Below are 23,376 nucleotides of genomic sequence, written 5' to 3'. Positions count from 1 at the left end.
TGGGGGGCCCCCCATTAAGAAATCTAAAACTATGACCAGTACAATGTAACAGGTTAAAAATTGAAGGATGGGGGCATGGAATTAAATTCCATCTTGTCATATGCAATAAAACACAGTAGGATGATGTCTGTATGAATTAAAATGTTGAGCATTGCGTCCTGCTGTGATGTGAGGTCACTGTATCCTTGGTGTTCCAATCCTTTCTTGTAAAATTCAGGTGGGGTGGTATTAAGAATAATATAAAATGATATAAAAACTTGTTGTCAAGCCGATACGGCTGTCCAATCTTCCGCAATGAAAAATCCTTTTAGTACCTGTTTAAATATAGTGTTCTTATGCTCCATACACAACTCTGCACTCTTACCCATGTCCACCACAGGTACACTAGGAAGGAGACTAATGCACTTGACCAGTCGTATGCCGTCACTGCGACTTTTCCGTGCATCGCAAACAAACGGTACACTTGATCCTGTCCGTATGTACGAATACAACTGGTACACCCGTTTGTCAATGCCGGCACATTCATATCCACTCTTCCTGCCTGTAAGTATATAAGTATGGTTTTGACTAACGAATAATCATTGAAAAACCATGTTTATACTGAATGTACGTTTTATTTCAGTTTTTCAATAGTTAATGTGAATATACGAGACTTGATAAGAAATTGAAGCCTGTATGAATAACAGAGCCACATACAGTATCCACTAAGTTTGTACATGACATATGTTCTGGTTTTGTCTCTCTGTAATAAATAGCAAATGAGTGAATAGTGGCTTGTGCATTATTCCAATAAAATCCCTGTGCCTCATCATGCAGTATGAAGGGATAATTTTCTGAAAAATTGCACAGTACAATGACTTCACCTATCTCTATATCATCTTTCAGATGTTTCAGGTAAGATGACTGCTGAACAGCAATGAAAGAATGTAAGTGTAACTGAGTTAACCTGCATATGTGCAAGTCAATGAAATCTTCACATGACTCAGTTGTGTTAAGTGTGGATATCTGTGATAATACCAACTGTTTGAATATTTTCAATGACATTTGCTTCTAGTACATTTTCCACTATGATCTTGCTTATTCCTGGACATTCACTACATTTTTGGAAGAAACACTACTTTGTGTGAACTGCACATCATATTTGCAAGATATTGTTGGTAAGTAGAGGTGGATGCCTTGGTCTTTCATTAGTTTGCTTCATTTGCACTCTTCAACAACAGTTCACATTTTGATAACAGTACAAACACATATGGTATGAGTACCACTTGATCCCGCACAACCACATTGTCAAATCTGTATAGAACACTTTCCCACCTTGTCAATACTTTACATATTTTATTATATTTAATTACCGTACATGTTTCGAGAACCAACTACTCTCTTCTTCAGTGGTGCCAAACATTAATTAATCTTTGGACTTGGTGCATTGGTACAAATAGATCATCATCATCATCATTTCCCTTTATCCAGCTGTAGCCGGGTAGGGGCAAATATGGTTCCTCTCCACTGTCTTCGGTCTTTCCACCACTTCTCCTCTAACACTGTGTCCCAGTCCAGGTTTCTTTCTATAATGCTGCATTGGATGGTATCCTTCCATCTCAATCGTGGTCGTCCATGGCCTCTCCTTCCTTGGATTTGCATTTCCATCACCTTTTTCGGCATTCTTTCATTGCTCATTCGCTTTATGTGCCCAAACCATCTTAGTCGGCTCTTCTCTATTCTATCATTCATTTTTTCCACTCCAATTTCTTCCCAGATTTTCTCATTCCTTATTTTGTCTCTTCTACTCTTCTGTATCATACTCCTCAAGAATTTCATTTCGGCTGCCTGTATTCGACTCTCATCCTTCTTTGTCATTGTCCAAGTTTCTGCTCCGTAAGTTGTTATGGGTACGTAATACATCTTGTACATAGTATCCTTTGCTTCCATTGGCACATCTTTGTCCCATAACATGCTTCTTACACTATGATAGGAACAACTTCCAGCTTGAATCCTTTTACTAATCTCAGCATCCAGTCGAGCATTCTCCATTAATTCACTCCCCAGGTATTTAAACGTTTCCACTACTTCCAGGGGCTTGTCTGCAAGTCTAATCTGACCTTTCCCTTCTTTCTCCCCTCTAGTCATAACAAGAGTTTTACTTTTTTCTACACTTATTTTCAATCCACATTCTTCAATCTTCCCATTCACCACATTCAACTGTTCTTGAACCTTCCTGTCGTCTTCTCCCCAAATCACAATATCATCTGCAAATAACATCATGTTCATTTCTCTTCCTCCATATGCTGCTTTTGCTGTTCTCATGATGTCATCCATTACTATTGTAAACAGGATTGGTGATAGAACACTTCCCTGCCTCAGCCCACTAGTTATTTTGAACCAACTTGTCCTGCCAGCTTGTGTTTGCACGCAACTACAACATTCCTTATACAATGCATGATCATTTTTATTAATCCCTGTCCAATTCCTTTTTGCACCAGACTGTCCCAAACTTTCATCCTGGGGACACTGTCATATGCCTTTTCAATGTCAATGAATGTCATCACCATATCATTCCCGTACTCCCAATGCTTTTCCATTAGTTGTCTCATAATGAAAATGGGCTCTATTGTTGACCTTCCACTTCTGAAACTGAACTGATTTTCCTGTATCTGATTCTCAACCCTCAACCTTATTCTACTTTCCAGTATCCTTTCCATTATCTTAGCAACATGGGATATTAGAGTAATTCCCCTGTAGTTCTTCAAAACTTTCTTATCACCTTTCTTGAAAATTGGGATGATTATTCCTTTTTGACAATCCTCAGGGACCTCCTTATTCTCCCAGACATTCCTGAGAACCCAATATGTCCACTGCAGGCCTACAGCTCCAGCTGCCTTTATCAGCTCCACTGAAATTTCGTCTATTCCAGCAGTTTTTCCATTCTTCATCTTTCTTACTGCCATTCAATTTCATTCATTGTAATTTCTTTATCCATTTCTTCATCAACTAATTGCCTTTCCTGGTCGTCCATTGAATGACTGTCATCCGTTCTTATGTTCAGCAGCTTCTGAAAATACTCTCTCCATCTCTTTCTTATTTCTTCTGGTTTTGTTAAAATTATGCCACCTTCATCCTTCACAAATCTGGTGTTTACTTGATCTCTCTTTTTGTTTCTTAAGATACCATACTGTAATTTCTTGCTGCACTGCATATCATCTCTCAATTTCTGTGTGAATAAGGCCCAGCTTTTCCTCTTTTCTTCCTCCACTACTTTCTTGGCCAAATTCTTTGCCTCCACATATTTTCTTCTACTTTCTTCAGTCTTAGATGTTTTCCATGCTTTCCATGCCATTTTCTTTTCCTTCACTTTAGTCTTTACCCTATCATTCCACCAGTGTGTTTTTTTGTCTTTCACATTTCCTGATGTTCTACTACACACCTTTTCTGCACATCCAACCAGTGCTTCCTTAAATCTTTTCCATTCCTCTTCAACATTCCCCACCTCTGTCCTGGGTACCAAGGGTATTATTTCCCTTTGAAATTCTTCTTGTATGCTTTTCTCCTTCAACTTCCATACTTTAATTCTTTTCTCTCTTCTTAATTGGGTTTTTTCAATCTTTCCAACTTTCAATTTTCCTATCACAACTCTATGATCTCCACCAAAGGCTTCTTCAGGCATGGCTGTTATATCTACAAGGTTCTTCCAGTGTCCTTTCTCTATGATTATATAATCAATCATGGTCTTTGTTCGTCTGTCTCCCCAACCATACCTTGTAATCTTCTGACTGTTCTTCTTCCTAAACCAGGTGTTTCCAACAATCATTTGATTCCTCATGCAAAAATCCACCAACAACTCGCCTTCTGGATTTACATTTCCATATCCAAAGGGCCCTACAACATCTTCCTTTCCTTGTCTTTCCATTCCAACTTGTGCATTTAGATCTCCCATCAATAGTACTTCCTTATCTTCTATCTGTCTCTCCACTTCCTCTAAGAAGTCCTCTAGATGTTCATCTATGCAACCAGTTTGTGGGGCATACAACTGAAATAGATCTTTCACGCCATTTTCAAACTGGAGTCTCATCTTCATCATCCTATCGCTGATGTACTTTGTATATTCCAGATATTCTTGGATTTCTCTTCTAAGTATGATGGCCACTCCATTTTTTGCTTCAGGTCCTCCGCTGTAATACAGCCTGAATCCTTCTCTCAGAGGGATCTCCCCTGTCCCCCTCTTCTTGGTCTCGCACAGTCCAAGTATGGCTATATCTTTTTCTATCATGAAGTCAACCAGTTCTTCTGTCTTTCCCGTCAGTGTCAGTATATTAACTGTTGTAATTTTGATGTAGTTTGGTGCTGGTTGCCCATTTTTCACAGTTCCCCCAGCACCTGAAGAGCTGCGCGTCGCTTTTAGCAGGGGACGCCCTAACCTTTTCCGAGGCACCATATCTGCTTTGTCCATATAGGCTATTGTTACGATGGGCTCGCCACACCCAAAGGCATTTTATACCTACTGCCAGGTTCAAAATTAGGCCACCCCTAACATGGAGACAGACGCCTTTCGTAGCCGCTCCTCTGGAGTACAGACGCTACGGGTATGCCCCTTCCGCTATCTCTGCCGTACCAAAGTCCACCTTCTCCGCCGTAGATGCCGTTGAGGTCTTCACTCGTAACCCTGAGCTGGGACCCATACCAGATGTTACACACCGGGTCAGTGTGCAAATAGAACAATTATATATAAATCTTGAAATTGTTACAATATTTCTCTGTGTTTCACCTTTCACTTACTTACTATGTCATTTGTTACAGACTTTAAACTAGAATTTTCAAATCATAAATAAAAACCTATTAAATTAATTACTATATGTTAATTTTACATCCTTATTTACATCTAAAAAGAATAAAATGTTTCATCATGTCTAAATTTAACATTTACTTTGTCATTTAGTAGAACCCTTTAAAATAAAATAGTTTCCAATTCTTAAAATAATAAATAACACCTATAAAGTTAGTCACTATCTTAAAATCGTAAAATAATAAATAGTCAATTCGTAAAATAATAACACCTATAAAGTTAGTCACTCTCTTAAAATATTTTCTGTTTTCTTTTTTCTTCTTTCCTTAATTAAGTCTGCTATAATTCTGAGATCTCTCATGAATTAGAATTTCCTCCTCTTAATCTCGTACAATCCTTAATTTCATCTAATTTATCCACAAATTAAAGTGATGTAACATTGGTGCTACTATGCTGTTGGTTACGTGATGACCTTGCTAGCCACTTTTTTAACCGTCAAATTCTTCAGTTCGACTGGTTGCCAAATTTAATCATGAACAAAATATTATTGCACTAGTCTGAATAAACAAACATGTTCTTGGTCTGTGCTGTCAATGACCAAGGTCAAATAGATGTACAAATATATACAGAAGTTATAGTACAAGTAAGCACAGGAAAGTAATAATCACTTCTGGAGATTGTGTGATTTCTAAATTTTGACAATGAGCAATTAAATATATCAATATCCACTTTAATATTATCATTTAGACTTTCACGGCCTGTGTAACTATTCACGATGTAATATTTTTGGGATTATGCGGTAATAAAGTACCTAGTCTTGCCATAAATACTGTAACAACTTAAAAACTGAAAAACACAACTATCATGAGAAATATCTTAATTTGCTTTCAGTATGTTGTTCTTACATACATTGACTACACACAGCACCAATCACTTTTCAAAATGGTCACCTTTTACACTGACACAGGCTCTAATTCTTTGTTACCACTCATCTATGGCGGAACGCACGACATCCAGGGGAAATTCCGCCACTGCTACCAACAAGGAACGCTTTAAACTTTTAATGGTTGGGTGTCTCCTCTTGCAGACGATGCGCTCAAGCACTGACTACAGTCGGTAGTCCAAAGAGCTCAGGTCTGAACTGCTACTGGGCCAATTTTCAGGAGGAATGAATTCAGGGACACGATGCTGAAGCCACCCTCGAGTTGCCCTTGTCTTGTGGACTGGAGCAGAATCCTGCTGGAAAGTCCAGGGTTGGTTTTGAAACAATGTGCCACTTAAGTTCCTCACAATAGGCTCCAAAACGGTGCTTTTGTACACTCGGGCACTGCCCTTTTTGCAAAAATGGAGCTGGGTGGCGCCAGAATAACTCACACCCCCCATCAAACCATCACTGTGGAGGGATGATGGGCCCTCTGAGCTTTTGGAAATTTTTTACTGGTTTCCTGAGAAGTAAGAGGATTTTCCAATGATCATTATGGGCGTAACATTGCAGGAGATTTTGACATTTTAGTATCTCATCTTCTTTAAGCGTGCATCAAGGTAATGTCCTTACCTCGGCGATAAGCCCATGTCCTGTGACAGAAGCCTGGATATTGACCTTCTCAAAATGTTCATTTCACGGGCCATGATATCCTGCTTCAGTAGTGCATTTCTCCGAACACGAGCCACTACTGCTTTTTGTGCTGCTAGAGTCCTGACACTGCATGGGCGACCCTCTCTTGGATGATCCTGCACAGCTCCGGTGTCAGTGAATCGCTCAATGGTCCATTACATAAACATACAGCTGATTTTGAGCTTTTGTAGTGTCTTAAAAATGTCAATTGCAGATTTTCCAACTTTACGTAAGACTCTCACGGCAACACGATTTTCATAGTCATCCCATTCCATGTTTAAACGTGCAACTAAATGCTTCCTCTTTCACAGACAAGCTCATAATGTTTCAAGGTTAACGTGAGCACACTGGCAGTTCTTTACCCATCAAATTGGTTGTGCAGCGTGCGTCAAAAGTTTGTAACAGAATTTATGGCAAGACTAGGTACATAAACACACTCAACGCGTTTCAAAAGGTACCTTGCCTTTCTTCATCAGGAGAAAACAGAAAAAAGAGACACGACGCATCAATGGTTGCTAAGATAAAGCAACAACTAGCTTAAAATGGTGCCAAGATGTAAAAGGGACGCCATTTTCAGCCCCCGTGCTAGGGACAACGAATAGCAGCAGTAATGCATCACTTTCTGATGGTTCTGATAATAGGTAACAATGATTCTCTGAGGTTGTATCGAAATTACCTGGGTGTTTATATATTTTAACTGCCTCCCTGATTATTCTGGGATGATATTGTTTTATACAGGCAAGAACATTCACTGCTTGGAACATGACATCAAGACCAGGTGTTAAAGCATGATCAGCAACAGCTGATTTATTAGGTTGGTTGAGTCTGATACACCTATTATGTTCCTTGATGCGAGATGCAGATGCATTTACCGGATCACCTTAATCACCAGCACCCTTCCTTTTGTTTCACCATGGAAATGAAATCTGATGGAAAAATACTATTTTTAGATGTTCTTGTCACAAAGGAAGAGGATGAATCTTTAGGACACAGCATTTACCGTAAGCCAAGATACACCAATAGATATCTCCACGCAGATTCTCACCATCACCCTGCCCAGAAGCATGGTATCCTTACAACTCAAACTACCAGGGCTAGAGGGATTTGTGAAGTGTCTGCTCTACAAAAGGAAATTAACACAAAGATTAGGTAACTCCTGTGACCAACTAAGGACAGTTTGCCTGAATTGCAATAACCAGGTATCTACAGAGTTCCCTGTACTTGTAGCAAGGTTTAAAAAATCAAAAAAATCAAAAAATCTCTTTATTTGCAAATGAGGTGTCTACCTCGGTGGCAAGTGGTACACTAAAATACATTATTGTCAAGCACTAAATATTAAATTAACAAGAGAAGAAAATTTTTCCTATAATACAATATTATTCAATTTACGCTAACAATGTTTTCTATTAAACACACAGCTCATCCTTAATAAATTTATATTGTTTACAAAATTCTACTTATAATATCTCCTGTACTACTTACAAATATAGTCAACTGATATACAGTATGTGGAATTACTTCAAATGATACTATACAACTGGTATAACATTAATATTTACATTGCATTTATTTATTTACTTTTTTTTTTTTTTTTACCCGTTCTGGATCCTAAGTAGCATAACGACCTGCTGCGTCTTAACCAGAGCCCCTTTTGCCACCACTTTTCAGAGTTCCTGAAGGGCCTTTACAGCTACCGTAGCGGTCCCAGGGCCCTCGAAGTCCCCACTGTACTTCACCCCTACAGGCAGTCCCCTACTTTGGCTGTCCAAACTCCTTAGACCAGGGGATGGAATTAATTTATTCACACACATTTTTTTTATTTACAATAACCTGCACTGGTCGAATGCCCTCTAACACTTCATTTATTTTCTCTGTTGCTGTTTATTCTCTTCTTGAATATCTGTACAGATTTTGGAAAAGGATCAAACACTACCCCTGGTAAACTGTTCCACTCCTTCACACCCTTCCCAATGAATGAAAATTTACCCCAATCGCTTCTGCTAAAATTCCTTCTAATTTTATATTTGTGGTCAGTCCTGCCGATATAATTATTTTCCAACTGAAGCCTCTCACGGATATCTCCCCATGCTTCTTCCCCTGTATAGGCTCTATATAATCCTATAAAGTCTAGTTTTCTCCCTTCTCTTACTTAAAGTTTCCCACCCAAGTTCCTTTAACATTTCTGATACACTACTCTTTCTCCTGAAATCCCCTGTTACAAATCTTGCTGCTTTCCTCTGCACACTATCTATTTCTTTTATTAGGTATTCTTGGTGAGGATCCCAAACACTGTTTGCATATTCCAATAATGGACGAACCATACTCAAGTAACTTTTTTCTTTTAATTCTTTGTTGCATCCCTTAAGTAGCCTCATTATGACATGTAATGATCTGTATGCTTTCCCAACAATGTCATCAATATGACCCTTCCAGTGCAAATTACTTTCAAATCTCACACCTAAGTATTTGCACTTGCCATCTTTTGGGATAACTACCTCATCCAAAGTATATTCAAATTCAGTTTTAAAGCTCCTGTTTGTAAAAGTTGTAACAGTTGATTTGCCTCCATTAACCTTCATATTATTTTCTTCAACCCATTGTTGGATACTTTCAAGGTTCCTTTGTAATTCTGAACAATCCTCAATGTTGTTTATTTCTCTATAAACAATTATGTCATCTGCATACAGTCTTATTTTTGATGTTATATTGTTCCCTAAATCATTTGCGTATATTAAGAAAAGTAACGGACCGATTATACTACCCTGTGCAATTCCCTTCCAAACTTTCTCTTCCTGAGATACATTATTTCCTACTTTGACTTTCTGAACCCTTGAATTTAGAAATGCTTTTATCCAACGTGTAACCCTTACGTCCAATCCTATTCCCTCCAATTTCTTTAATAATATTCCATGTTCCACTCTATCAAAGGCTTTGGAAAGATCTATGGCTATGCAATCTGACCTCCTGAATCCAACTGATCTGATATGTCCTGCTGAAATCCCACCAGTTGTGCCTCACAAGAAAATTTCTTTCTAAATCCATACTGGCTCCTCATGAACCAATTTTTATCATCACATATCCCTCTGATGTACTTCGATATTAAACTCTCCAGAATTTTACAAACTATACTGGTCAGGCTGATTGGTCTGTAGTCTCTGGTTTCCTTTTATCACCCTTTCCTTTATAAATTGGTATTATTATAGATTCCTTCCATTCCTTTGGTATTACACTATTATTTATGACATAGTCAAAGAGAAATTTTAAATAAGGCACTATGTACCACCCCATTGTCTTTAATACCTCCCCAGTAATTTGATCACTTCCTGCTGCTTTTCCTTGCTGAAGCAGTTGGATTTCTCTGAAAATATCTTCGTTTGTGAATGAGAAGCTTCTTGTTTCCCTCTGTCTCTCTCCCTCTCTATCTTCTGTTTCGGTTTCCAACTCTTGACAATCATCTACTGAATCTCTAAATTCCCTACTAAATAGGTTTATATTAGGCACACTTCGAGAACAATGTGTGCTTTCATTAAGGAACATAACTTTTCTAGGTGATGTAAATTAGTCCATTATAATCTCCATTTAAAAAGTCAAACTAATAACTATCAGCAGATAAGGAATTGTAAAGCTCATTTATAGGTAAAAAAGAAATCCCTAATACTGGGTGGTGTCTATCGAGGGGGACAATACTTTAATTACTAGGTTTTATTTCAATAAAACTGGAGTCACTGAAAACCAAATCAAGAAACTGATTCAGAATGTTTGGAATATCATTAAACTGATTCAAACAAAGATAAGAAAACGTAAATGTGTCTATAACCAAACTGGATTGCACCGTACGGTTACTTACTGACTTAAGGCCAGGAAATGTTTCATCATTTACTGCCCAATTAAGATGTGCAGATTGTAGTCTCCAACAAGGAGCAAGAAAGGGTTGTCATGATTTGAGATAATTTTTGAACAGCAACACAGTGGTTTAAATATTTTTGGGCAAGAGACCTGGGTAGAATGTATACAGCACCAATGATTAATTTTGTGTTGTTAAAAGTCAGGGGCACAAACAACTGTTCAACTGTGCTATTGTATGGTAACAGAGTAGGTTTAAACCTCTTGCTAATAGAGATCATTACACCCCCATGAGATGCCTTCATACTCGTTAAGGAAGACCTATCACATCTGAAAATTGAATATGTCTCGAGTCCAAGTTCCTTATCACTTATTTCATCATTTAAGTTTGTTTCCATTAATATCATAAAGTCATAGTCAGCTAAACATGAATAAAGTCTAAGTTCAGTTAGTTTGCTTCGAAGTATATTTACATTTTGATAATATCCTCTAAAGTGTTCAACTAACCTTTTTACTGATGTCTTTGGTGCCTTCCTAGGATTATGTATCTGACCTCTGTGAACTGATTCCCTTTCTACATGTATTTCTTTCTTGATGTGGGTTGTACTTTCTAAATCAATTACTGTATCACATAAGTTTTGGCCATTAGGACTTGCAGCACCCCCCATTTTTTAAATTAGTTTCCCAAGAGCATTCTTCTAGATATTCTGTTGAGAAGTTTACTAAACTCAGAAATTGCTCTTCTATCTTTATCAAAATCGTCGTCTCTAAGCCAACTATCAGTATCGACGAAAAGAACTCTGTTATGGCATAACCAGTCAAGAGTTGAGTTTACAGCATCTATATAATGATAATCAACATTTTGTCGGTATAAAACGCCACTGAGATAAAGCTTTGCTGCTGGAAACCCCCTTTTTATCACAGTAATAAATGCATCAGTCTCGGATATTATGTCACTGGGTGTTGGGAAATTGAGAAATATTGTTTGTGCCAATAAAACAATCAAAGCGTCAGTATTTTCTTTAATACTGTGACTGTTGACGTGCTGCTGGTTGAGCCGCTCATATGCCTGGATAGCAGTACACAATAACCTCTCCAAATTCGGGTCCAACATTTCTTGTTATAGAGTCCCCCCTTAATTAAAGTACGGACTTCTTTCTGCTATGATCGCTGACAGGATTTTCTTAGTCTTTTCAACACTGCGATTGAGTCACATTCTATGTTTACCTCTTCATCCTTTGATTCTAAAACTTGAAAACTGTTTTATGTAACTAAATTATTCTGTAAACTTTTTGAAATGAAACATGCAGCCAGGTATGCCTAAAATTCTTCAACTTAACCACTTCAAAATCACTTCCACATTGTCTCGGTATTTCAGCATTATTTAGTTTTAGGGTCTTCAACTAGAAGAGTGCATTCTTAACTTGTCCTTCAAAAGAGACACTGCTAAAGGGTAAATGGTGTACCAGTTATCACAAGTTACATTTCTATTTTTCTCTTTCCATGGTTGGAGCAAACGATGAGCAATGTCAGCTGGTGTATTCAACACCTTATACTGCCCTTCTGGCTGCAGATCACAGTATACCTCTAAATTAGGAACTATGTAGAATGTTTTGGAGTCACATATAACAAACTCCTTCAATTATCAAAGATCTTCATTGGAGTAATAATATAAACGGGATTGTAAATAAAGGGTACAAATCTCTGCATTTGGTTATGAGGGTATTTAGGGGTTGTATTAAGGATGTAAAGGAGAGGGCATGTACGTCTCTGGTAAGACCCCAACTAGAGTATGGTTGCAGTGTATGCGACCCACACCAGGATTACTTGATTTGAGAACTGGAAAAAAATCTAAAGAAAAAACAGCTCTATTTGCTCTGGATTATTTCCAACAAAAGAGTAGCATTACAAAAATGTTGCAAAGTTGGGCTGGGAAGATTTGGGAGAAAGGAGATGAGCTGGTTGACTAAGTGGTATGTTCTGAGCTGTCAGTGGAGAGATGCTATGGAATGACATTAGTAGATGAATAAGTGTGTGTGATCTTTTTAAAAGTAGGAAAAATCACAATACGAAGATAAAGTTGGAATTCAAGAGGACAAATTGGGGCAAATATTCACTTATAGGAAGGGGAGTTAGGGATTGGAATAATTTACCAAGGGGGATGTTCAATACATTCCTAAATTCTTTGCAATTATTTAAGAAAAGACTGTGCCAACGATTCCAAGTCTGTACATCTAGAATTTCATGTTTGTCATCTTTAACTTCATAGCTTACAAATTCCTCTTTCACCAGAATGAATATTCCCAAGAAAATTTCTGCATCCATTATATCATTTCTCTTGTAGGATTCCAGGAAGACACAGCAGACATTTTGGATTCAGGTCAAATGGACTGTATTGCTATTGACCTATCCAAGATTTTTGATGAGTGGATCGTGGGAGATTACTGACTAATATGAGGACTATTGGACTAGACAAAAGAGTAGTTAGAATGGGTGGCTACATATCTAGAAAACAGAACTCAGAAAATTAGTGTAGGTGAAGTGTTAGCTGATCCTATAATGATTAAGATGGGGTCCCACAGGGCAGTATTAGTGGACCTTTAAGTTTTTGTATATACACATGATGTGAGTAAAGAACTGCAGATGATGTTATACTGTATAGAATAATAAATGAGTTGCAGGATTGTGAGCTACTGCAGGGGTACCTAGACAATATGAGGTGGACTGCAGCAATGGTATGATGGAAAACGGGATGAAAAGTCAGGTTGTAAGTTTCACCAAAGGAAAAGTCCTCTCAATTTTAATTACTGTGTTGAAGGAGTGATAGTACCTCATGGCGATCACTGTAAGTACAGTACCAGGTATTAATATAAGAAATGATCTTCATTGGGGTAATCATATTTATGAGGTTGTTAAGAAAGGTTACAGATCTCTTCACATGGCTATGAGGGTTATGATGTAAAGGAGAGGGTGTATTAGTCTCCGGTAGGACCCCAATTAAAGTATGGTTCCACTGTGTGGGACTTGCACCAGGACTATTTGATATGAGAAATGGAAAAGATCCAAAGGAAAGTACGATTTGTTGTGGGTGATTTGCGACAAAGGAGTAGTGTTAGGAAAATGTTGCAAACTTTGGGTTGGGAAGACTTAGGAGTAAGGAGACAAGAGCTCGACCACGTAGTATGTTACAAGTAACTAATCTTATGTGTGTTCCGTATTGAAGATAACAATAAGTAAAATTTTTTCTAGAATAAAATTTACTGTGTCCACCTATTCAATACATTTATATTCTGTAGTGAATAAATCCTACATGAATTACATATACTAATTAGGTACATGTTTCATCCTAGTTTTGGGCACCTTCAGCCTAATGATAATCTTAAGGTCAAGTCTTTAAACCAAGTTGTTCAGACGGAACCGGAACAAGTGGTTCCAGTTAACATCCGACTGGACAACTACAGACAATACTCATAAATCATCCCAAGGGTAGAACAATGTACCAATGGGAACATTAATCCGATAAGAACGGCACAAAATTTCTGGAAACATTTTATCAGATGAGCACCTGATCAATGAATGATATTAACAACATTTTCCAACATACACGTTTTTAACCTCTAAAACAGTACCATCCAACCGCGCTTCTTCCTAATGGAATATTCAAGCTGAACAAGATCGACATACCACGGTTCCGGTGTTGTAACTGCCGTACTTACGACATAGGTGATCATAAGCACCTTTGGATGAACACAATTGTATAAACTATCAATTCCAATTTGCACTTTGGACAATTTTTAGTCAATATATGATAGTTTTAATTGCTTTGTCACAAATTCTGGGTTTTAATTAATGTGCACATTTTCAACTTATGTAAATATCACCTAAAGCACAACCTCTTGTAAAAAACTTTTTTAAGCATAAGACCATTGTGTTTAGTTTTAAGTTCAAATGTTTAATTGGTTTAAAGACTTGACCTTAAGATTATCATTAGGCTGAAGATGCCCAAAACTAGGGCGAAACATGTACCTAATTAGTATATGTAATTCATGTAGGATTTAATCACTACAGAATTTAATTGTATTGAATAGGTGGACATAGTAAATGTTATTCTTGAAAGACTTTTACTTATCATGCAGTATGTTTCAATCTATCAGTGGAGAGATGGCATGGAATAACATTAGTAGACTAATAAGCTTGAGCGGAGCTTTTAAAAGTAGGAAAGATCATAATATGAAGATAAAGTTGGAATTCAAGAGGACAAATTGGGACATACATTCATTTATAAGAAGAGGAGTAAGGGACTGAAATAAATTATTAAGGGAAATGTTCAATAAATTTTGAAGTTCTTTGAAAACATTTAAGAAAAAGCTAGGTAAGCAACTGACAGGTAATCTGCCACCTATGTGACAGCCCTAAATGCAGATCATTAATGATTATTTGATTTTTATGGGTTGTATAGTATGGATGTAAAAGAAAGAGCATATAAGTCTTTGGTAAGGCCTCAGTTAGAGTATGGTTCTAGTGTATGGGAGGGATCCACACCAGGACTACTTGATATGAGAACTGGAAAAGATCCAAAGGAAAGCAGCATGATTTGTTATGGGCGACTTCCTACTGAGGAGTAGTGTTATGAAAATTTTGCAAACTTTGGTCTGGGAAGACTTGGGAATAAGGAGAGGACATGCTCGCCCTGGCAACTAGGAATGAGTTAGCTGGAAAATTTATAATGTCCAATAACTGACCAACTATATTGGTATTATAAATTTACTCATTTGGGACCAATATTTCAGGTTCCCTTATGATAAGTGATAGGTTCCGAGCTGTCAATGGAGAGGTGGTGTGGATTGACATTAGTAGGTGAACAAGCTTAATGCAGATCAGTATTGATTGATTTTTGATACAAGCCTTTAAAAGTAGGAAAAGGTAATGAAGATAAAGTTGGAATTGAAGAGGTAAATATTCATTTATAGCATGAGAGGGTAAGGGATTGGAATAAACAAGCAAGGGGAATGTTTGATAAATTTCTAAGTTTTTTGAAAACATTTAAGAAAAGGGTAGGTAAAAAACTGATAGGGAATCTGTCACCTGGATGACAGCCCTAAATGGAGATCATTAATAATTGATTGACATTGTTTAGGAAGTAAATAACATGTTATAGTTGGCATAACAAAATCAGAATCATGATGGATTATGTTTGATCAAGGAAAGGAGTCAGAAACTGTTTGCAGGGTGTCCACACTAATTTGAAAGAAAAAATTCCTGACTATTCCCTGACCAACCAGTGAATTGTAAAATGAACATTCAGCTACAGTATTTCATTTGGACAATTCCTTATTCAGAAAAAGGAAGGCAAGGAAAACCAGCCTCCACCATTTCCATAGCTAGCCTAACTCTTCTCTTCCTGGTTTTCAGTTTAATTTGTTTTTATGTTTATTTTATAAACTTCACACAAATAAAAAATAATTTTTAAATTAATGACCAACACAGCAAAAGCTGAATGGCTGCTCAATGATGTGGCAGTTATGCACTTCAACCCACTATGTACTAAGCAGTTGGCAGATCCTTTTAGTATCCAGGATAATGAGGCAATAATGAATTGACCATAACAATCATTAGTGTCGACCATCTAAACAAATATCTACTATAACTGGGGTTACAGCAGGTTTGGGAAAAAAATTCCCCTCAAGTTCAATAATTGGGGAAAATTCCTTGAATTTTCCAAAAATTAGACTGATTTCCCTAACCACATTGTCTTTGCCTGACCACTGACTTTCCAGATTGTGGACATACTGTGTTAGTAGAGATGACAGCGATACCCAGTGAATCTTGAAGAATCATAGAGTACTGATAGCTATGATAAATGTGTGGTAAAAGAACATATTGTAGGGAAAATATATAACGGAAATGTTTCAGACACACCTTAAATAAATGGGAGAGACAGGAAGTGTAGAGGAAGAATGGGTGTGTAGGAAAAAAAAAAAAAAAAAGGAAGAGTATCAAGAAAGCACAAAGAACAAGACATTACTTGGCCAACAATGCATAGGACTGAAGGGTTAATGACTTTTCTATATGTAGAATAATTCTGAGTGTTTTGTGTTAGTAGAGATGACAGCAATACCCAGTGAATACCTAATAGAGGTATATAAGAGGTGTACAGTATCTGTCCAAGAAACCTGGTATTAAAAACGTTGTGGAAAGCAAACTTGATAAAATCATGCAAATGGTATTAGTTTCATACCAAGAGTGAAACTGAAAGCATAGAGAACAAAATTATGACTAACCATGTGATTCAAAATTGGGACAGGCTTGAGGTAGGGAAGTGTGTTTCACGCTTTATTATTCACACAGTCAGAGATAAAATCCAAACCAATGTAGAAGAGATGCCAATTGAGGTAGTAAAATGTATGCTATTTGCTGATGACATTGTTATGTATGGGTATAGTTAAGAACTACAGGTACCGGTAGCTTACTTGATCCACGAACCTACTACGCTGGCGTAGCAGGGGGAAAGGTTATACTCCCAGGTGGCGGATAGGGGAGTCCTAACCGGCTTGCCGATGGACTTGAGCTAAATAAAATAGCTCTTGTGGACCAAACACACAACCCCCTGTGGGTGGGGGACGCAGATGAAGAATACACCCACGGTATCCCCTGCCTGTCATAAGGGTCGCCCAAGGGATGATAGATTCAGAACCATGACACTACTTGTAATTAGTACCATCAAGCGGGGAACACCATGGGTCGCCTTTACTTGCGAGTAGTACCAGTACGTTAGGTACACAATAGGTTTGATATTAGTAGCAACAAGTGTGAATCAGGATGGGATTTACAGTACCCGTGATTAGTACCACTACATGCGGGAACACCATGGGTTTACGTTGCCTGTAATTAGTACCATTATGTGAGAAACACACAGAATTTGCATGGAAATACATCAAAACAGGAAAATCTCCAGGCATTGATGAAGTCTGTGGTGAAATTATCAGGAAAGCAGTGGATGTATAGACTTGTTCACAAGATATGGAAGGATGGGCAGATAGCAGCAGATTGGAAAAAAGGTATCATCATTCCACTCTTTAAGAAAGGTGACAGGAAGAAATGTTCCAATTACAGAGGAATTACATTAACTTTCTAAGTGGGAAAACTGTATGAAAGGATTTTAGAAAGGAAAATAAGACCATTGATAGAATTAAAGCTATCAGAGGACCAATATGGACTCCAGAAAGGCAGATCAACAGTTGATCTAATATTTGGACTGTGTCAGCTAATGGAGAAGTATTATGAACATAATAAGGCCCTTTGGCTGGCCTTCCTGGATATCAAAAAGGCCTTTGATGTAAGCAGGGACAAAGTCTGGGAAGTGCTGAGAAACAGTGGAATCAATAAAGACATAATAAAATGAATTGAGAATTTATATGAAGACATCAGTAGTCACATCAAAACACCACCAGGAATGACGGAACCCTTTAGAATAACTACAGGCCTAAGACAAGGTGGAGTTCTGTCACCTATTCTCTTCGTTATTGTGATGAATGAGATTCAACAAGTATGCCAAAACGTTGGTGACAACAAAATGAAAGTCATGCTACTTGCTGATGACATCTGTATATGGGGAGATTCCAAGGAGGAACTTCAGGATCAGATCAACGCATGGACAGTGACAGCTAAAGGGTACGGCCTAAGATTCAGTCAGGAAAAAAGTGAAGTGTTGGTTATGCAGAGAAATGGTGAACCTGAAGGTTACATTGAAATAGAGGGTAAACAACTCATGATGTCCAACAAATTCAAATACTGTAAGCATGATATCAGCAACAGGCTCCATTGAAGAGGACCTTACCAGCAGGATTCAAGCTGGAGGAACATTCTATAGAGTTGTCAGAGACCTAATATGGAATCCAAAAGTACCATTGAAATGCAAGCGAGCAATTTATCTGATTTATTACATGCCAATTTTGACATATTGGAGTGAGACCTGGACTACGAGGAAAAAGGATGAAGCAAGGATTCAGGCAGCTGAAATGAGATTTGTCCGAGCGATGGTTGGCAAAACAAGATGAGATAAAATTTGTAATGAAAACATCAGGGACATGGCTCAGGTTGGCAGAATGCAGGATAACATAACTCTGCGTAGACTCGAATGGTTAGGATCCTGATCGCATACCCAGAAAAATGTATGATCTGCAGTTAAAATATTCAAGACCAAGAGGGCAGCCAAGAATGCGATATACAGACATGGTGAAAAACGACATTCAGCAACGAGGAGGGGACTGAGACAACACTGAAGAAGGAGAAAAGTACAAAGACAGAAGTTGGTGGAGGGGCTTCATTGACTCATCGTACAGATGGAACAACGTAGGATATGAATGAATGAATGTGAGAAACACCACAGGTCTGGGCATTGCCTGTGATTAATACCACTATATGAGCGGCACAGTGGGACAGCATTGCCTATGATTAGTACCCACTATGTGAGGAACACCAGAGGTTTGCGTTGCCTGTAAGTAGGGCCGCAATGTGAGAAACACCATAGGTCTGTGTTACATGCGCGCATTACATTACCTGTGAGTAGTACCATAATGTGTGGAATACGGCAAGTCTACGCTACTTTTGATTAGTACCGCAATATGATAAATACCATGGTTCTACTTTACTAGTGATAAGTACCATTATGAGGGGCCAATGGCCTGGACTTTGGACCCCTTTAGACATCAAGCATCCTCGATTCAGGATTGTGCTTTAGAAGCAGTCCCTTGGTCAGTAATACTATTGTTTATGATAGTTTCTGGGAAGGTGGGGCATTGCAGGTCGGATCCACTGATTGTTTTAAATTCATATCCATTCATTCATCATCATCTCGTTTTTTATTCTGGTCAGTGGATGATTTTGAACTTTTAAATTGTTATATTTTGTCTCATTTGGTACCATTAGGGGCCGATGACCTAGATGTTAGGCCCCTTTAAACAACAAGCATCATCATCATCAGCTTATCTGATTAGTTTGATTTTGACACTATAAACATGTCCTGTTAAATTAGTATGATAAGATGTAAACCTTAATTTTAAGAACCCAATATGTATTGAATAGGTGGATCTCAATAAACTTTTGTAATATTATTGAATTACTATAAACCCACACCGTCCAGAGGCGTTTCTACTCTCCGAGACCTAAGCAGCTGTACGGGAGGTGCGCACATAGTTCTTGACCTTGCAAGGAGTATGCACGTGTTCAACCTAGAATCAATAGCCAGCCTGAATCTTTGCCACAATAAAGACGCTTTAATAATAATAATAATCTCAGCTGTTAACTTGGTGAGACAGTTATCATTGCAACACCATAGGTATGAGTCAGTTCGATGGAGACGCAATGCATTTGTTCAGAAGTTTCCTGGTGAAGTCAACACAGATTCATGTAACTGTAAATAAAGAAACTCCTGGCTCAGTGCTCAATAAAAAAACATGCGTGCACACAAACAGTTAACAGAAGAAAAGCTAGATGACATTGGTGTGAATCTTGAATGGTAACCGAATAAATTACTCACAAAATTAGCACAAGTAGGGGTTTTGTTTTCTTCTGCACACAGAGCTGCAAAGCTGTTACACATCAAACTGTATGGGTTTATGCGGGCCCATTGTTTAAAACCTGCTGATCCAGCCACAAGAGTGAGATATTGTGAGTGGTATCTTGCATCGCTGAATGATCGTTTATTCGACCCACAGCTTGTGTTCCTTTCAGATGAGGCCTGCTTTCATCTTAATGGTCGTGTGAACAGTTATAACTCTCGCTATTGATGTGCAGAAAATCCTAATGGTGTTTATGAAGGATGACACTTCTGGTATCTTTTATAAGATATGATTTCATATAAGATTGTATACACGCTTAAAGCAGGGCGGCCGCGCGCGGCGTAAGTTGAGCTGAGGCAGCTGCTGTAGCGTAGAGTACAAACACCATGCGCTCAGTCTGTGTTTATAAGAGAGACCCTGTATTTGTAAATGAGTGATTGCACAGCTGTTTACGTACAGGCCATGAAGGATCCTTGAGGAGTTGATGATAAAGAAAAGCAAAGAAGGAAGGTTGTATAATATTCTCAGTTCAATACGGACAAAAATGAAATTCTTAGATTTAAAAAAAATAAATAAAAAAAATAAATATAATATTCGTCTGTCGATACTGTATAGATCAAGGGATGGTGTGGCGCAATAACACAATGTTTTCGTGTGAACATTGACACTGCTTACAATCTGGTGGCAAGCAATGAACTTCCTTGTAGATTGCATGCCAACAAATGACGCCAGATATTGTGCCATCTTCCTAGCCATTTCAGCTTAGTACAGGTTATTGAAATAGTGCTATCAGTGTCTGTGTATGATAAAATGTAGTAGAACAGGCTGGCAGTGGAAGTTTTAATCAATGCCTACAAAGAAGAGACTTGTTTATATAACACCAAGTCTCCACATTACCACAATAAACATATCAGAAAAGAAGCTCTGGAAAGAATTGCAGGTGCATTGAGTGAGGTTAGATCTTCAACTGCTAGCGACATGATGAAAATGAAAAATTTACGAACCTCGTTTGTGGCTGAACTGAATAAGATCAAACAGTCGAAGAAAAGTGGAGCAGGCTCAGGGCAAATATATAGGCCTAAGCCGACAAGCTGGTATTTTGAAAAGCTACGTTTTCTAGCAGAACATGTTCTCCCAAGGCGAGGAACTTGTAATGCAGAAGTGAGTTTGGTACCAGCTTCTGATGACATAGTGACGGTAAGGAAATTGTTCCATCTCAAAACATAGATTTTTACGACTAATAAATTGCGTAATTGTGTGTTGGAGATAAGGAGTCAGCTTAAATACATAATTATAATTAACATGATCGTGTACCCCCAACATACAATTGTCAAACCTATTCGATATTATTAAATAGTTTATTACTTTTATGAGGTTAAAAGACGCACTTGTTCGAATTGGGAGACAGATTTTGATAGGGAAATTTTGTCGGCCCCACAGCTGCTGAAGCTGTTACCGTATATGCACTAGTGCATAGAGGCTATAGTGATCACATGCATTCTTAGATATAGCCTCATTATTGTTTCAAATCGAAATACGTGCTATAAATAGTAATAATAATAATAATAATGAAGAAAGCATTAACCGCATGTCACATATTTCTTTTCGTTTTAGGACAAGTCTCAATCTCAGACAGTTTCCCCTGATTTTGATTTTGAAGACTCCTCTCTGATTGAAGAATGGGTGGTTCCTGAAGATTCAAATGAACATCTGCAGCCTGTAACCATTGCCAGTATTTCTTCATCAACTTGCAGCACTCCATCCACTAGTGGAGTAACTACTAAAAAAAGAAAGAGGTACAGAGACACAACCGCGCAAGAAACAGACATTCTTAACAAAGCACACAGCATTCTTGAGAATGTAAGAAAAACTAAAGAAGTAAAAAATGACTTGGATGTCCTAGGGGAACTAGTCTCCATAACACTGGAAAGTATAAAAAACAGGAAATTGGTTTTGAAAGCTAAAAGGCAGATTTCAGAAGTATTGCTCTCCATACAGGAAGAGGACCTACAGGAGAGAGAAAACGAGTAGAGAGAATTGTCAAAAATTACTTCTTTCCAAAAAATAACACATTCTTACAAGTAATATTTTCGTTCTATAGTATATCACTTTTACAATTTGGACTAAACTTTGTTAAAATCACACATCCAAGCAACATTTTCTCAGTTTTGTAATCATAAAAGTGTACCTCCTGATCTGTGTACACCAACTTTAGATCTATCAATCCTCATAAGACCATTGTTCCATTCTCCTGGAGTAATGACACACGTATCTGTATCTTCCATTTCCAACTGTCCCATGTACTTGTTACCACAGGTTTCCAATAAAAAATTATGCAGTGCACATGCAGACAATGTTATTAATTCTACAGTTTCAACTGGAAGTTCCATTTTTTTCCATTAAAATATTCCAAATGCGTTTTCGGATGTTCTTCTTGCCCTGCTTAAACGATAATTGAATACTTTCTGTTGTTGAGTAAGATTGCCCTTGTACGGTTTCATGATATGTTCATGCAATGGGAAGGCATCATCTGCAACTATTGTGTAAGGTGTTGCAGTTTCAGTTCCAGGTAATATTTCTGGAGGAGAAAAATTGTTTGTGTTGGGGGTAACAATGTAGTAAAGCGGACTGTTCATGATACACCTCCATCATTTATCCTGTCATTACAACCAACATCCACAAAAATAAATCTGTACTGTGCATCTACAAGTGCAAGCAAAACAATGCTATTTCTCCCCTTGTAATTATAGAAATAAGAGCCCATACTTCTCGGTGGTCGGAATTCTAGATGCTTTACGTCTAAAGCACCAAGACAATTCGGAAAGTTCCATGATTCTTCAAACCGCCGTGATATTTGCCTCCATTCGTTTTCTGTTGATGGGAACTAGAGAAAAAACATAATATTAGCATAAAAACATCAGGTAAACACATAAAATGTAACTTAAAGCATACTAAATTTTTAAAAAATATGGGCATACCTTCATGTACGTTTCCTTCAAGCTGTGGTAAATTGCTGCACACGTCTCGGGAATAATTGTAGAGATTGTACTTACAGGAATTCAAAATGAGAACATTGAATTCCTGTAGCTCTCTCCTGTTGCTAAAAATCGGAGACCTGAAGATGGTATTCCGTGGTTTCTCATTTTCACACCAGGCAAATGCTGGGGCTGTACCTATTTAAGGCCACGGCCGCTTCCTTCCCACTCCTAGGCCTTTCCTATCCCATCGTCGCCATAAGACCTATCTGTGTCGGTGCGACGTAAAGCAACTAGCAAATAAAAAAATCGGAGAGCAAGGACAAACCTATAAAGATAATCATACAATCAATGCCGAGCATTGTCTTTGATCGCAAGGGCGCCCATACCCGGGGGCAGGGTAGGGCCGCGGCCCCCCCTCTAGCTCTCAGAGAAAGGCAAAAATCTAGTCTAGTCAGGTGTTTTCCTTTCAAGAAAATGATTTAAAAGTCAGTACCGGTAATACGTAGAAGCGGTAGTACCGTTCCCGACCAACAGGCAGTGAACACCGGGGGTTATTCTACCACAGAATACTAGTTGCCATTTATCTTCCAAAATATTAAAAAT

General features: G+C 38.0%; 1 protein-coding gene across 1 annotated transcript in view; it reads left to right on the top strand.

The window, feature by feature from the left end:
* Nucleotides 1-494: 494 nt before the first annotated feature.
* LOC136858230 (F-box/LRR-repeat protein 2) overlaps nucleotides 495-23,376 on the top strand; it is a 64,484-nt gene continuing 41,602 nt past the window's right edge. Inside the window, exon 1 of the mRNA XM_067137618.2 lies at nucleotides 495-543. Within this exon, the coding sequence (XP_066993719.1) occupies nucleotides 511-543 (33 nt within the window). The 5' untranslated portion in view covers nucleotides 495-510. The remainder of the gene's footprint in view (nucleotides 544-23,376) is intronic.

This window comes from Anabrus simplex, chromosome 1 (assembly GCF_040414725.1).
Source record: "Anabrus simplex isolate iqAnaSimp1 chromosome 1, ASM4041472v1, whole genome shotgun sequence".
NCBI classification, from domain to species: Eukaryota; Metazoa; Arthropoda; class Insecta; order Orthoptera; family Tettigoniidae; genus Anabrus; species Anabrus simplex.
Note: the sequence above shows the minus strand (reverse complement) of the source record. Positions and strands in the feature narration are given on the sequence as shown.